The sequence below is a fragment of the Alternaria metachromatica genome (genome assembly GCF_023757995.1).
Source record: "Alternaria metachromatica strain BMP 0045 chromosome Unknown scaffold_1, whole genome shotgun sequence".
NCBI lineage: Eukaryota > Fungi > Ascomycota > Dothideomycetes > Pleosporales > Pleosporaceae > Alternaria > Alternaria metachromatica.
The window spans coordinates 417,476-433,587 of record NW_026055492.1 but is presented as its reverse complement, the minus strand read 5'-3'; the positions used below and the strand labels follow the sequence as shown (position 1 = coordinate 433,587).

The window sequence follows — 16,112 nt, the reverse complement described above, 5'->3', positions numbered from 1 at the left end:
CACCACCATTAACCACCCCCTCGCCCAGTCCCCGCACCACCGTCGCCATGGCTACCGTCAACATCCGCCGCGATGTCACCGACCCCTTCTACCGCTACAAGATGGAGCGCATCCAGTCCAAGATTGAAGGCAAGGGCAACGGCATCAAGACCGTCATCGTCAACCTGAGCAGCGTCGCTCAGTCCCTCGCCCGCCCGCCCGCTCACGTCATCAAGTACTTTGGCTTCGAGCTGGGCGCCCAGACCAACACGAGCCCCAACGACGACCGTTGGATCATCAACGGCGCCCACGACGCCAGCAAGCTCCAGGACTACCTCGACGGTTTCATCTCCAAGTTCGTCCTCTGCAAGAAGTGCAAGAACCCCGAGACCGACGTGCACATCAAAGATGGCAACATCACGCTCGACTGCAAGGCTTGCGGAAAGATTTCCGACGTAGACCCCCGCCTCAAGCTCAGCTCCTTCATCCTGAAGAACGAACCCAAGAAGGGCAAGAAGGACAAGTCCAGCAAGAAGGCTGAGCGCCGTGCCCGCAAGGAGGCTGAAGCCCGCGGCGAGGCTACCTCCCCCGACGGCGGCAGTCCCGGTGACAGCGCTGAGGAGAACGGTGACGATGGTGACATGGCACTCGAGGCCGGCAGCGACGACGAGCTGACCCGCCAGATCAACGAGGGCGCCAAGGAGATTGACGAGGAGGATGCCAAGGAAGTTGAGTGGTCCATCGACACCTCGGAGGCCGCCATCAGGGCTCGTGCCCAGGACCTTCCCGACGACCTCAAGCGTGCCCTTGTCATTGAGGATGACGACGAGGGCGGCTCCAGCTACGACACTTTCGGCAAGTGGATCATCGACACTGGCGCGGAGAAGGGCGGTGTTGAGAAGCTTGACAACGTCGACATCTACGTCAAGGCCAAGGAGCTCGGCATCGAAACCAAGCACCGCACACTTACCGTCATTCCCCAGACCCTCTTCACCGAGAAGATCGTCAAGCAGATGGATGGCCGTGCTCCCATGCTCAAGAAGATGATCACCTCGGACAAGCATGAGAAGGCTTTCCTTGGTGGCATTGAGCGCTTTGTCGGCAACGACAAGCCCGAGCTCATCCCTCAGGTCTCGGCCATCCTGTTGAAGGTGTACGAGAACGACCTCGTCTCGGAAGACCAGCTCAAGGGCTGGTGCTCCAAGGCCAGCAAAAAGTATGTCGACCTCAAGGTCAGCAAGTCTGTCCGCAAGTCGGCCGAGCAGTTCAAGGAGTGGCTGGAGAATGCGGACAGCGACGACGAGGATTCCGAGTAGAACCTCGACTGCAGCGACACGTGCATGGTAACAGTACGCGGAATGTCCAACTGTTGTCAGTCATTACCTTTGGTCTTGCTTGTCTTGTTTTGATTTGTTTTAGACGGCGTGTAGGTAACTCTACTCCTGTTTCCGACACACGTTTGGGTCAGTCGCGATGACAGCCTCGTATTCTTCTCCCCTCTAGATAGCCTACTAAAGAAACTTTGCTCTCGCACCACCTCGCTTCAGTGACCTGCATTGCTCTACACGAGCCCCACTTGCCGTTCGCCGTTATCATTTCCTTCCACCAGGTGCTCGGGCCCATCACTATGCGCCCGAAGTTTCTGCATGCACTGTGGCGAGCGCATTGGATTTGTGACAGTAGTTCATCCGGGCTCGTGGATGTAGCTGCATGCCCCACCCCAATGATCGATCTTCGCTAAAGCCATGCAATCTCACCACGTAGTCTTGCCTCCGGTCCATTCACGATCAAATCCCTCAGCCTTTTTCACATTCAGCATGCACGATAACGCACGAAAAAGCAACATCGGGATTCGCCTAGTCTCAGCACGCGTGCATCGACATGCTCTCGCACCGGCCATCTCCACAAGGGTACATTAGTCTCCGAGGCTTAACCCCACCCAGGCAAGAACAAGCGGAGCTCCCATGCTCTGGACAGCAGGCCATGCACACGTTTTTCACCACCGCGCATGGTGGCCGGAGCGAGGGACGCGACTGGCGAGAACGAACGAGGGCAGCCCTCGTTGTTTAAAATGTGGCGGACCCCCACTTGGGGAATGAGTTGCAACCTCTCGCAGCCGCCAAATCGTACGCAACTGTACACCACCGTGAGCGACTTCTGGAGTTTTGCGCTCACGTCAATTGCGAAAAGCTCCACCTCACCACGCCGAGTCTCACGATCTTGCCGACAGGCTTTCGATAGCAGTCCCAAGCCTGTGCGCTCAGTTCCCGCGCTTTCGAACCCTCCAGGATCAAGAGAGCGGTCATGAATCCGATTCAAGCTTACCCTGCTGAGGGCGTGGTCGTTCAAGATGCTCATCACGGCCACTACGCGCCCGAGGCAGCTCATGACAAAACCGGTGCTGGCACATATGTGACATCTGAGAATGAGTCGCATAACGGTGCGGCCGGGAATGAGGTTCTAGAATGCGATGCGCAGACCAAAGGACGCTGGTTCCAATACCTCAAGACGAAACAATTCTGGATCACATTGGTCCTTGGGCAGGGTATGCACCAAACACACCATTTTCGGATGTTCGAAATGTAGACTGACAAGGTATTACTTCCAGTCCTCGCTCTCTGCATCACCGGTACAAATACATTATCGTCTCTGCTCGCGGAAGAGGGTACATCGATACCCGCCTTCCAGTCCTTCTTCAACTACGTCCTCCTCAACATAATCTACACATCGTATACCCTCTACAAGTACGGCTTCAAGAAATGGGGACGAGTCGTCATAAAAGACGGCTGGCGGTTCTTTATCCTCGCCTTCATGGATGTCGAGGGCAACTATTTCATCGTTCTGGCGTATCGTTACGTAGGTTCTTGTCCATTCTCTCGTGTAGACTTGCATGCTGACACAAGACTAGACCACCATTCTCAGCGCCCAATTGATCAACTTCTGGGCCATCGCCGTTGTCGTAATAATTTCCTTCTTCTTCCTCAAGGTCCGCTACCACTACACGCAAATTTTCGGCATCCTTCTGTGCATCGGCGGTCTAGGCGTAATCTTCGGCTCTGATCACATCACCGGTACCAACAACTTTGGCGCTACGGACCAAGTCAAGGGCGATCTTTTTGCGCTTCTAGGCGCCACATTCTACGGTCTGTCCAACGTATTTGAAGAGTGGCTGGTTTCCGAACGGCCGCTGTATGAGGTTGTTGGCCAACTTGCTTTCTGGGGCATGTTCATCAACGGTACGCAAGCGGGTATCTTCGACCGCGCCGCCTTCCGCAGTGCGACTTGGAACGCCAAGGTTGGAGGCTACCTCACCGGATACACACTCATCCTTTCCCTCTTCTACTCCCTTGCACCAGTCCTGTTCCGTCTCAGCTCCGCTGCATTTTTCAACATCTCCCTTCTCACAGGAAGCTTCTGGGGTGTGGCGATTGGCGTCAAGGTCTTCGGATTGAACATTCACTGGATGTACCCCATCGCCTTTGTCCTCATTATTATTGGACAGGTGATCTACTTTCTGCGACAGAGTATGGTTGGTGAGGCGTTGAAGCCATGGCTAGGCAAGGATCAGGAAAGAGGCCATGCAGGTGTGGGTACGGCGAAGAAGAGGGTCGAGAGGCCTGAGGCTATTGTCTAGGAGTGGACGTTATGATGGCAACGCTAAAGTGATGATGTCGGCTTTGTTTATAAGATCAACTAAACACACGAACCCTAATGAAAGACTCTGATAGCAAATGCTGGTCTTCTTAGTCGTCTCCATTGGCGAAGAAGACATGTAAACTCAAATGTCTCAACCAATTTAGTTGCTACGGAATGAGCATCCTCCGTTCGTACAGCCCTTGTCTATCAGCCCATTCTATCGACCAGTTGCGATGCGCAGTGAAAGATTCCGTTGTGATGACGAATTAGCCGTGGTCTAATTGCGCAGCACACTTGACCCTGAGGTTCTGCTCAGGATCCCTTGATGCCGTAGCTCCAATCGAGTATAATTTGTGAAAAGAGCCTATCTGGAATACGAATTGAAGCCAGTCGTTGCTTCAGGCTGACTAGCAAGGCATATAGGCCACACGGAAATGCGTGTGAGTTGTCCATCAAACTCGCTCTTATACAGTAAGACTAGAAGCTCGTGCGTAAGGGAAATGCTAAGCCACCGCGCTTCTCACACAACGGCCAGTTTTCCTTTCTCACAAGTCCGAAAACTCGCCGATTTTTCTTTCTGCCGATTGGAAAAGCCGGAACCTGATCTCAACAATGAGGGAAAGGAAGACGCCAGCCTCGACCCAGAATGCAAAAGTCGCAAAGTTCTTCCATGCAGTCCAACAAACGACGTACGCGGTTGTTATGCCGAAGCCAGCAATAGCTGCGCTTGCAATTGGTGTTGTTGATAACCAACCCTTGTCCGAAGCTGTCAAGATGAGATAACTGACTGCGAATGCTTCTAGCGGCAAAAACGCCATGACGAGGCAGGTGAAGTCGTCGTTGACTGGTAACGAGGGTGACACGTAGGCAATGGCGCCTGTTATGATCCAACAGGCTAGATTACCCGTAAATGCAAGAAGCATGGTACCAGCAGTCGGTATGTGTGGAGACTCGTGTATGCGATGCGTTTGAGATCCGGCTGCGCCGTCTGCCTTGGTTGTAGTTGGAGGGCCTGCAACTTTTATATTGCTCATGGTGACGCAAAATGGTGAACTGTTTCTTTGAGAGATTACGCTCAATTCTTCTTTATAGCGATTCGTTTTACGGTCTTTAGGACTTTCTTGATTTGAACTTGCGGGTAAGATGACGGACGCCAGGCCGTCACGTTCGTCTGGGTCGGATCGCACGGCATATCAGCAAATCAAAGGCAAGGTTCTTCAACCTAAGGTTCTTGAATTCGGCCTTTTGAGTAATGTCACATGCGCACGAACACATTCAGTAACTGTACTCGTTTGCGTGGAGCAGAGGCAGTTGAAGCTCGTGCCTAGGTACCTAGGTAGTATTCGTTACTAGCCTGTCTTGGCTGACGCCACTTATCACCTGCACCAGCCACTTTCCAACCTTACTTCATCTATACTCTTCCTCAGCAAGCATTAAACCATCCTGCTCTATCCGTGGCAGCTCTCAACCTGAATATATACAAATCTCGCAGATCATGTCTTCGCGCGGTCTTCCCGACGTCTTGATGCAAAAGGTCGACGATTATGTCGATTCGCTGGCGCCCCAGATCCAGCCCCGCATCGCCTCCGAACTTGAAGTCTTCCAACAAAAGACTATCGACAGCCTGGAAACCCAGGTCGTAGACGCTTTTCGTTCACTGTTCGGTAAAGACAGGCCGTCTTCGTCGGATGGCAGCCGATCGGGTCCTTGGAACCTCAATGACGCAGCACCCGACGCCTATGGTGGACAGTCATTGCCTTTTGCGGATGAAATCGCCAAGTTGACGCGTAGCTTCGGTCAGATTTCTGATGAAGCGGGCGGGGATTTGCGCGATATATTCGATCTTACGGAGGGGAACCGAGGAGGCCCAGAGCAGTCTCGATCTGTAGACGGGGATTTCTCGTCTGGAGCTCGAGGTTTCCTTTCATCGGCTCTGAATGTCGTGCAAGATCATTTCGACGAAAGAGGGTCAAAGGGTGGTCAGTCCTTTGAGATTGGGGGCCTTCTCGGTATGATCAGTAGCACAATCAAGGACGCATCTCAGAACCCCGAGGAGAAGGCGAGACTTATCAGCCCAGAGATCAAGCAGACAGTTGGTGACAAGTTACGTCAACAGCACGCGCCTCTCGCTGAGCAGTTCACCCGCATAGCTCTGGAACACATCAAGCGCTGGCTTCGTGGAAACACAAGCACGCGCGACTTGGGTGATGGTGCGAAAGCCGAAATTGCCGAACAGGTGGGCGACCTGGTGAAGGGCCTTGGAAATTTGTTTGGGAGCAAAAAGAGCAGCAATGAGGAGACATCGAGAGGCTTTGATGACTCCGGTCGTGATGGCGAGAGCAGTAGTGGTGGAGGCTTCTCCCGCGTCATCAGTGACAAGCTCAGCACGGGTCTCGCCAAAGTCCACCGAGAAGTGAGTAATATCACTGTACAAAATTTGTGTGGGGAAGATACTGACATGACATACTCATCTTTAGGTTCGCTTGGAGTTCCGCAAGATCCTCGGAGCAATCGAGAAACAACTGTTCGAATTGTTACCTGATCAATTCCAACGTCCGCTCGAGAAGATACTAGGTGGAAATCCTTTCGATTCACAGCTCGACCGCGATGCGTCCGGTCCAGCAGATCGCGGATTTGGAGATGACATCAAGTCCAAATTGCTCTCCAAGATCCGTGCTTTGGTACAAAAGGTACAAGAGACACTTCGAGAAAGCATACTGGGTGTAGTCAATGGTGGTCATCGCAAGTTTGAACGTCAGAGCTGGGTCTTCGTGCAGGGCATGGTAGAACAGAAAGTACAAAGGTACCTGCCAGACGTCAAGATCAACGTCCCAGACGATATCGGAAACGAGAACGTAAGCGTCGGATCCCCGACTGCGAACACAAGCATGGGAGGAGGTTACCAACCTCCGTCACAACCGCCACACGGTGACCATGGTCCAGCACCTCCGTCTGGCAGTTACAGTGGACAGGAACATCTACCGCAGGGATACAACAACCCCCCACAGTACCAGAGCCATGATCAATACCGAGAGGAGCCTAGACGCGAGTACCAAGATCATCAGGCGTCACAATACCCACCGCCTCAAGACTATCGACCCGAGCATCACGGGCCACCTCATGAAGGCTATGCTCCTCAGCAATATCAACCACCTCAACATCACCGCCCTGAATCATATCCATCTCAGGACTACCGATATGAGCACCATGCCCCACCTACACAGGGTTACCATCAAGGACCTCCAGACTATCGTTCGGAGCAGTACCCACCATCCCAACAAGGCTACCCTCAACAAGAGTATTCTCAGCGTGACTACCGCGGTGACGGGTATCGGAGGCAGGACTATTAAAAGAGTCGCGTAGGGGCACTAACCATGTCAAGCGTGCAAGGTACAGGTGTCAGCTTGGGCGACTTCTTCCACAACCATACCTACGATTAAATAGCAATCAATTATAAAGTCATCGATGACTTCCCGTCCGTAGTCCTTAGGCAGATGTATGTAAGCGTAAGATGCATGACTAGGACTGCAAAATCTTTTCGATAATCGTAAAAGCCGAACTCCGGCTGAAGATTCCTGGATTACGTCGCAGATACGACTACTATAATAACTAAGCGCTACCGACAACTCCATAAATGCAGGCCCAAAGAGATCCGTGGTATCATATATCTGTTCCTCCCAACAATCCGTACGCCTGAATGATCCGTCCCTTGTAGTCCCCTTATGAGGACGATGATGCAGAATCTTCAGCAGAGGGCGAAAGCGAGGCTCCACCGGCCCGAAGAGCTTTCAGCGCAACGTCAACTTCAGTGGTCGCCATCTTCTGCCATTTCTCCCGCGTGTCTTGATCCGCCAACGCATCAGCACCAGCTTCACCAACCTTTTCGTATAGCAAACGTGATACGTCGCGATTGACGTCGGTATACTCCTGTTTCGTGACTTCTTTCTTCAGGTAAATGGGTTTTAACACAGCTGTAACCATGCGCTGCAGTTCGGCTTTGGTAGAATACGAGAGGGTCGGCCGGCTAGGCGACGAGTCCTTCGAGCGAGGGGGGCTGCTGAGGCCGACAGAGCGATGCGCGAGTGTGCGACGTCCGGGGCGGTCGTCGTCTGCAGGGGAATACGGCGAGTAGGTTGGCGACAATTGCTGGTCCTGTTGTACAGGTGATGTGGTGCGAGTAAGATTAAGAGGCGGCGGTGTGGACATGCCGGGAGGTTTCTGGTAGACCGGCGACAGACCTGGGGAGGAATGTTGGGGAGAACAAGCGCGCTCCACGATGATGCGCCGGGGCTGTGGGGCGGCGATCTCCTTGTCGCGCTCGGCAAACCGGTCGACCTCGACCTCCTGAAGCAACGATTGCAGAAAACCAGGCGCGGGAGTTGAACTCTCACCGGTTGGAACTGCAGGGGGCGATGATGCAGCAGCAGGAGCGTGCGTGCTAGCCACTGTGTTGCGGCGTGCGGCTGCCGACGATGACTCTCCGTTGTCCAGGTGCATACGGGTTCGAGGGCGCTTGAGCTTGCGTTCTGGCTTCTGCTCGCGAGGCTCAGAATCGGCAGGGGAGGAGTCGATGGACTTGCGTTTGCGGCCTCTTCGGCTACTGGTGCTCGCTACGCTGGGGGCAGGACGTGCGTCACCTTGGGCTAGCTGCTCGCGCGCCTTCTCGAATTGGTTCCACGCCCGCAGTTCTTCCTGTGACTCTGGATCTTTCGGTGTCTTTGGTGGCTCGCGATGAAGCGTTCGATTCGTCGGTCGTGTAGCGGCGTTGGAGTTGCGGCGTCGACCGGTTACAACATTGTCAGTGGCGATTTGGAAGCGAGTGCCGGCTCCGGCCTGTCGTGCGACTCGCATGCGCTGCTCCCATCTACGGTCATCGCGTCGCGTGGCATCTGACTGGTTCTCAGACTGTTCTTCCTCGTCAAAGGGGAACTCGATGTCAAACTGCAATCGGTCCCAGACGCTCTGCCAGACGCCCACCCATTCGTCAGGGGCATGATTGTGACGCGGCACACGGCTCCGGCCGTTGATCCAGGCAGCGGGACCTCGTACTGCAGGTCGTCGTCGGGACGCGGCTTCCAGCAGACTAGGATTCTCAACACAGCCCTGGCAATACCAGGGCCCGCGAGATGGCATCCGGTCGAGTCCAGCACAGAAGACATGGCAGAGTTGTTCGCAGCTATGGCAGTACATGAGCTGCGATGCGTCGCCAAATTCATCACAGACCATGCATGCATCGTAGCTTCCGTCATCCTCCAGTATGTAGTCGTCGTCGATGATCATGGACGGATCGATATCGGCGACTTGCTGCTTGTCTTGCACGGCGTACTCGGATAGTTTGGGTCCTGGTGAGTTGTTAGTCGAAATTCCATGTTGACAGAGCCGCCTTGTGCGGCAAGACATTATAGGTTTGGGTAGAGGTCATGCTGAGCTTGACTGACCATTTAGCCAGTAGCTAGGCTACTATCAGCCAACAATAGCAGCGTCACAACCGCAGGGCTCCGTGGCATCCAGGACTGACATACCTCCAACGCGCGCGCTGAGCTCGACCATGTTGAAACTGGCTCGACATATAGGGCAACTGTTCGCTCGTTCGACCCAGGGCTTGAGGCACTCGTTGTGCAGATCGTGGCCGCATGGCAGTAAATGTGCGACCAAATCGTCCTCCTTGGTAGACTCTACGGCCGCCATCTTATCCTTGGCATGTGATTGGAGGTCGACATCAGCGCCATCCTCAAGCGGCTTGGTCGCCAGCGATGATGCGGTGGCGGTAGGGCCGTCGTCGAGGGGGACGAGATCGCCGAGGCAGACTATACACGTCTCGGCCATTGGTGTGATGCTTGGAAGTGAAAGAGCGGAAGTACTCGTCGACGCGATTCATAAGTTGGGAAGATGATCAAGTCGAGAGAGCGGGGACTGTGGTTTAAGTAGCGGACGCTAGTGGCTTGGCCTGCAGCCACACTCCTAGGCAGTCGCAACCAACCCCGGAAACCCGTGATGTTTGCCAGGAAGAGGATGCCCAAGTGGAGACTAGTGGCGCCTTTGGTAGTGTAGAATGCGTGACGAGATCCAAAGCTGCTGCGGGCGGGCAGATGCTAGATGATCAGTCATTCTTCGCGCTTACCTTACCACGTGTTCGGGACCCGAAGGAGCAGTCCGGATGACTTGCGATGTCACCGAGTGGTTACCTATGGTGTAAATATGTTTCAGTTCAACCGCTTCGCTATCTCTTCAACTCTTGGTTGTGTCAGATGCGCTGTGGTATGCATACGGAAGGCGCGCTTAGCCTCAAGGTGCTCGCATCGGTTTCCGTCTCGCGTCTATGGGGCATTCTGAAGTGGGAAGGCCGCGCATACAAGGCCGGACGGACTGGAGATCTGGACAATCTTATCTTCGCGAGAAGACGTCACTATGGAATGCACTGATAAGATAACGACAGCTGCTGAATCTGGTGTTGATGGGCCGAACAATGTGTCTGCAGCGCAAGCTCCCTCGGCGTATGGTAACGTGCAGCGCTACCAATGCCAGCCCTTGTATATTCGATACTGCGTTGGAAGACGACTCGAAAGTTCCGCCTTTGTATGGACAAAGTAAAGCAATGTAACGGGTCTTGTATTTCTACGTGTAGCGCCTCGGGCGACCTTGTAGGCGCCGGACGAGGATACCGCGCGACGCGGGCGATGTGAGTTCGCGGTATGTTTGCGGCGGCTTCTTGCATGTAGCTACCATCATCTTGAATCCTGCTGTCAGGTCTTCCTGTGAGATTTGCATATTAGCGACACTGCGAGAAACGTGGGTGTCGCAGAAAGCAGACCGCTTCATCTGCACTGTCGCGCTCCTCCACCAGGCTTCTCTGCCTTCATTGCCCGATCCAGAGAGATGACTCAGTCGTGCGATTGGAGTACAACAACTTGTGTGGAGGCCGAAAAGCCATTCAAGGATAGCGGTGAGGAATACAATTCATCGGCGTGGAGGGGCATTGCTCAAATTCAGCGTCTGTTGCCAAGGCGCTTAGAATATTTCGAGAATAGTGCATGTCCACATCGTGATCTATCCATGTAAAGGCTTACTCTGTACGTGGTATCGTTAGCTGGCGATCATTTTTGATCTTGAACTGTATTGTAGTGCAGCACTCGCGATGCGGCCTTCCTTCTTATGAGGTGTACTGCGAGCGGTGCAGATATTGTATCTACCGCGCACGCCGGCGCCTGCCTCGGCATGACCGCAGGCATCCAAAAGAAGGGTCTTGTCCGAGTCGCGTAGTATTCAATGATTAGGAATTTCCCCTAGCTGCACCCCGATTGACGTTTTCCTGTCTCCTCGTCTCTTCTTTGCTCAATCACACACCCTCATCAGGATGGCTCAAGAATCGCGACAATATGAGCTGATCTTGCTGGGAGCAACCGGATATACCGGAAAACTCGTTGCGGAATGGGTGACTACCCATCTGCCGGATGATCTCAAGTGGGCTGTTGCTGGACGCAATGCGAAGAAACTGCAAGCTGTAGTCGACGAATTGACGAAGCTAAAGCCAGATCGCAAGCAGCCAGGTATGTGGCGACAGAATCTGCGTTACAAATATGTGACGGACAAAATCTGAGACGGGTCAGCTAACGAGACCTAGCTATCGAGACATGCGAGCTTGAGCGTCAACAGCTAGAAACGCTTGTTAAGAAGACAAAGCTCATCATCACGACGGTGGGCCCCTTCATGCACTATGGCGAGCCTGTCCTTGCCGCCTGTGTGAACAACGGCACACACTATCTAGACTCCACTGGTGAGGTGCCATGGATCTACGACATGGTTGCCAAATACGATGAGCTTGCGAAGAAGAACAAGACCATCGTCATCCCCGAGTGTGGTCTCGACTCTGTTCCTGCAGATATCATGGCGTACGTCCTCGCTCGCGAGGTGCGCAAGCGCTACGACGCACCGTGCGAGCGCGCCATCATGACACTCTACGACTTCAAATCTGGAATCAGTGGTGGAACATCCCTTACTATGCTGGAACTCTTCAAGAAATACTCACTCAGTCATCTCGGAAAGTCGATGCACCCATACTCGCTGTCGCCGGTTAGCGCAGACAACGTCGTCGCAGCACCGTCGGGAAGCTTTCCATACAGTCTTTTCGGTCTACAAAGTATTCCTGAGCTTGGAGGCATCCAGACAACTGGACTCATGGCAAGCGTCGATGTATGCATTGCACATCGCTCGTGGGGTCTGTACCAGTCTTCGGGTGACGACACCCTGCAATATGGTCCCAAATTCCGGTTCAACGAGTACGCGCGTGCTCCCAGCTTCTTTGTTGGGCTAGCACAGAAGGTCGTTCTTACTTCAGTCGCCGTCCTGCTTGCCATACCAGTAACACGCTGGTTGTTGGAACCCGTCTTCAAGATGGTCATCCCAAGCCCAGGCCAAGGACCGTCGAAAGAGAGCATGAAGGATGACTTCATGCACTACCGTGGCGTTGGCACCACTGGGGACGGAAAGAAGGTGATTGCCAACCTCGAGGTCGCACATGGTGGGTATGTTGCCACGGCGATGACACTCAGTGCCGCCGCCTTAGTCGTTCTCCGAGGCAGGCTAGAGGACAGCGAGGCGGGTAAGCTAGGAGGTGGCATTCTTACACCCGCAACACTGGGAGATGAGTACGTGAAGACACTGAATGACTTTGGCATGAAGATCAGAGTGGACAAGTAAGATATTGAGCGGGAAGGCCTTTGGCCAACAATTGATCTCCAATATCCAATCTACGAAAAGTTCATTTGAACACAGCATGTACGAAACGAGCAGATCACATGCTTTGATCGTAACCTTACCGCACGTGGCTTCATCATACATCATCCCTGGTCTTCTCATCAAAGTGTCACGAGAGCGATGATGTCAATGAAAGATACGTTTAGCTAGTCTTGACGATGTACTCAGCTTGCTAATCAAGATCAATTATGCAAAATGACTGGACCTATTCCTCTCACTTTCAATGCACCTACTCTCTCGACTATTGTTGTTTCCGTCTTCAGGTGACTGCCTCAGCAAATACACAGTAGAGGCGTGATAGCTAAGCTATAGTCCCCTATTGCTGGGTTGTCGTTGATCGCTGCTTCGATTCCCCAACCCCTCTATAGTGGATAGTGGAACGACAAAGCATTAAACGGTACGATGGAATCTCCCCTTCTCGGGGGCTCAAAGAAGTTGCCCGATTGTGTTCTGCCAGCCCCTACAGAAAGTCTCCAACACCAGTCCAGCGGCTACTTGGCCAAAAGCGTTTGGTTGAGGGTCAAATGGTAATTCCTGGTGCTGATGTAAGAAAGTGCTCGCGTATTAAACGCAAGGATCGCTCGTCCTCGTCCGCTACGCCTCCTCTCTGATCCACCGTCCACATCCAACAGAGTAGACGCCAATAGCCCAGTGTGCTCATGACCCGCTGTGTGTCTCTTCCTTCTTGGTTGTACCATCTTCCTTCTGCCTCGCACCACCGGGTCCCTGCTTAGCCAAGGCTTCAATCATCTCCGCAACCGCAAGGGCCTTTGTCCGGTTCGCTTCTTCATCTGCGGGGTCTGAGAGGGTGTCGAGGCCGCCGAAGAGCCAGAGTTCTTGTAAATCGCGGATGAGGGTGGAGATGCCTTGTGCCGTTCGGATCTACGCACTGTTAGCCCAGCCCCTCTGCGTTGGGAAAGCTGGCGTGCGGTATGGAAGCTTGCGACGCACCAAGGCAGCACTTTGTTCTCTAATGACCAGCTCCCTTTGTGCAGACGTTGCATAGTCCAATGCCGGCGGAAACTCGGTTCGCGTGTCGTCTTCCGAGTAGTCGGTCGCATCCTGCATCTTCACGGCGCGAAGAATGGTGGAGAGGTAGCCGTCGCCGCCCCATGGGTCATCTTTCCGGTTGTCGACAATGGAAGTGCATAGTGCCTCGGTCTTTGCTGCAAGAGGGTTAGCATGCGCTTGACGGGCTCTCGTGTGTCTGCATCTCCATAGCGTATATGGCACATACCGAGAAGTGCCTCTTTCGTCCGCTCTGAAGGGTTCATAGCGGGGCTGCAGGTGTGTCTGGCGCTCTGAGTTGCGGAGTTTCGGGAGTGGCCTCCAGCCCGATCAAAGGGCTTATCGATAGCTAGCTCGCACAACTTGTGCTATGCAAACTTGGCTGCCGGCCCTGCATTCGACTTGATCCAAGCATGCGATCGCCACGGTGATCAACACGGGGGGCTTCCAGTCCCAGGGTCCGAGAGTGAAGATCACAGTCTCGCGACCCAAAACCTCGGCGTCGCGTCACGCTATTGATCAACCCGGGGCATGACGTCCTTCAAAGGGGCCCCGTGTGTCGCCAATCTGGGACCGAAGCATTTAACCATTTATCCCCGATGATACGATGGACCCGGTACCTGGTAGCATCGCGCCATGTCAAATCGAGTCCCAGGTGTCTGTTCACCCAAGGCATACACCTGGCCATGACGGCGACGTCGAAAGCTTCAGCGGCTCGTCACAAATTGGCTGACAATTTGTCAACGAGTCGTGCATGGGCATTTTGACGAGTTGGAAGCCCGCGGACAAAGTTGGGTTTAGACGTTCCGTGGACGTTCGGCCGTTCGCGTAATCGAAACCATCGTTACCAGCACGGATGATCGTCAGGAACGGCCGCCATACCCGTCTCCACCTGACGCCCGCTTGTGCTACAGGTCTTGTGTATCGTGCCGTCGTCGTCGTCGTCGTGTCTTCGAGCAAAGCAGACATCTCACACATGGCCTGCTATCACGCAAGCTGAGAGTCTGAGACGGACCGTCTCATTCATGGCCCGTGAACTGGGCCGCAGATAGCGACCCTGCATCCGAAAGCCACGTTCCTGGTTCAATGGCTGGCTGCCTAGGCGGTAGACCCGGGAACGCCGCACCTTATCGCGCAGCGACCACCTTCCACTAGCCTGTTTGACACGGACAATGTCCGATTTCTTGTTAGAGGGCCAACGGAGCGCCGACTACTGCAATACACTGTATTGCTGACCAGGTTCGGAACTTGTCCCGTCTGTGGCTTGCGCCTTGCATGCGTCGCGCATGTATCACTTCCAGCCATGTGGGTCTGCATCGATAACATGCTTGGGATGCATCGAAGAATCCGAGCGAGGCCTATGTTTGCCGAAACAGAGACGAGTCGACGCAGCGTGCGAAAGAAGCCATGTCATAAGATTGTCGTGATTGCTACTGGCAACTATCTACGTGGATGTGTAAAATTTGCGGTGGACCATGCTCACTAATGTCGTGTGCTGAAACACTTGCAAAAACGCCAGGACTCCTGCGTCATTTGTGCTCCTTTAAACGCTCAAATCCTTCCCAGTCGTGATATAAGAATGAAATAGTTTAGAGTAGTAAGATGTCGGCCCCAAGCGCTGTATTGCCAAAACGCCTTGGCCGATGTAAAATCACGCTAAAATGCAAGGTGCAGAGGTTCTCCAATAGGTCGAAAAATGGAGCCTTTGTGGTCAAAGCAATCAAACTTGCAGCACTCATACAGAGCACAGTATGCTGCGTCGGGAAAGGGTGTGCCATGAGCTGCGGCTCTTGGCACGCTGTGACGTAGGCCGCGAGTTGGGAGCAGAAGGTTGAGGCAAAGTCTGGGGTTCAGATATGTGTTGTCGCTTGACCAAAGTGGCTTTTGCAGGTTGTGGGTTGACGACGCGTACGATCTCGTCGTTATCGTCGTCGTCTTTGGACTCTTCAGACTTGGATGTGCCTGTCGCGAACATGAGCAGTTGAGCGTTGAATCAATTAGGGCTGCTTACGAGAAGAGGCTGAAGTACGTCTGGAAGTGTGAGAAGACGTTTCCGCCGAGTCTGCACCTAGGATTAGCGGGTTTGTTAACCATCAATGCCGTATTGCTTACCGTCTGGAGAAGAAACATTGGATAAAGGACTCCGTCGTTTGGTCATGGAAGACCTACTGCTCGCAGTCTGGCGCGGTCGTGGACGATAAGTCGCAGCAGGTGGAAATGCTGGTAGAGTGGGTACTGGCGGTATGTTGTCCGAAAGATGCAAAGGCTGGCCTGACACGGGTGGACCGCTTCCTCTAACACGGTTTTGCTCATCAATTTCCATGGACAGTCGCCGAATCACCGCGTCTATGGAAAGGCCCTCACGGCTCTTGGGTCTGTGGTTGACGGTACGAGTAGGGTTCGGTGTTACGCCGCTCCTGGCGCGCAAGGCTGGGTGTATGAGGTCGGACGAGTGGTCGAGTTTCCGTCGTACTGCTTCGGGCAGCGGTTGAGAGGCGGTTCTACTCCTTCTTGCGGCTTTGATCCGAGCCTGCAATTCTTCAGCGGCGACCAATTTGGGGTTCGCAGCAGGCGCATCCTCGTGTGCCAAAGGCTTGGAAAAATTGGTAAAGGGCGCGGACGTGGGTCTCGGAGGCTTTATCGTAGCAATGGGGTCTTTTTGGTTGAAAGCTGCTGGTATGCTCCTGTGTTTCATGGACGTGGACATTATTGGTAGTTGGTGATGAACGGGGTGC

At 53.8% G+C, this 16,112-nt stretch overlaps 6 protein-coding genes across 6 annotated transcripts; 4 read left to right on the top strand and 2 right to left on the bottom strand.

Annotated features, from left to right (window-relative positions):
• Positions 1-47: 47 nt before the first annotated feature.
• J4E83_000141 (uncharacterized protein) lies at positions 48-1,295 on the top strand (the record flags this gene model as incomplete). Its single annotated transcript, XM_049327105.1, has 1 exon — positions 48-1,295. One exon carries the CDS (start codon positions 48-50, stop codon positions 1,293-1,295), a length of 1,248 nt encoding a protein of 415 aa, XP_049193250.1.
• A 988-nt stretch (positions 1,296-2,283) lies between these two features.
• On the top strand, positions 2,284-3,613 carry J4E83_000140 (uncharacterized protein; the record flags this gene model as incomplete). The annotated part of the gene is made up of 3 exons (XM_049327104.1): positions 2,284-2,524; positions 2,588-2,835; positions 2,888-3,613. 3 exons carry the CDS (start codon positions 2,284-2,286, stop codon positions 3,611-3,613), a joined length of 1,215 nt encoding a protein of 404 aa, XP_049193249.1.
• Positions 3,614-5,110: 1,497 nt separating this feature from the next.
• Positions 5,111-6,978, top strand: J4E83_000139 (uncharacterized protein; the record flags this gene model as incomplete). The annotated part of the gene is made up of 3 exons (XM_049327103.1): positions 5,111-6,028; positions 6,093-6,470; positions 6,511-6,978. The coding sequence occupies 3 exons, from the start codon at positions 5,111-5,113 to the stop codon at positions 6,976-6,978; spliced, it is 1,764 nt and encodes a 587-aa protein (XP_049193248.1).
• Positions 6,979-7,335: 357 nt separating this feature from the next.
• Positions 7,336-9,441, bottom strand: J4E83_000138 (uncharacterized protein; the record flags this gene model as incomplete). Its single annotated transcript, XM_049327102.1, has 2 exons — positions 7,336-8,957; positions 9,138-9,441. 2 exons carry the CDS (start codon positions 9,439-9,441, stop codon positions 7,336-7,338), a joined length of 1,926 nt encoding a protein of 641 aa, XP_049193247.1.
• Positions 9,442-10,969: 1,528 nt separating this feature from the next.
• On the top strand, positions 10,970-12,312 carry J4E83_000137 (uncharacterized protein; the record flags this gene model as incomplete). Its single annotated transcript, XM_049327101.1, has 2 exons — positions 10,970-11,162; positions 11,237-12,312. 2 exons carry the CDS (start codon positions 10,970-10,972, stop codon positions 12,310-12,312), a joined length of 1,269 nt encoding a protein of 422 aa, XP_049193246.1.
• Positions 12,313-13,026: 714 nt separating this feature from the next.
• On the bottom strand, positions 13,027-13,643 carry J4E83_000136 (uncharacterized protein; the record flags this gene model as incomplete). The annotated part of the gene is made up of 3 exons (XM_049327100.1): positions 13,027-13,251; positions 13,321-13,535; positions 13,607-13,643. The coding sequence occupies 3 exons, from the start codon at positions 13,641-13,643 to the stop codon at positions 13,027-13,029; spliced, it is 477 nt and encodes a 158-aa protein (XP_049193245.1).
• Between the last annotated feature and the right edge of the window lie 2,469 nt (positions 13,644-16,112).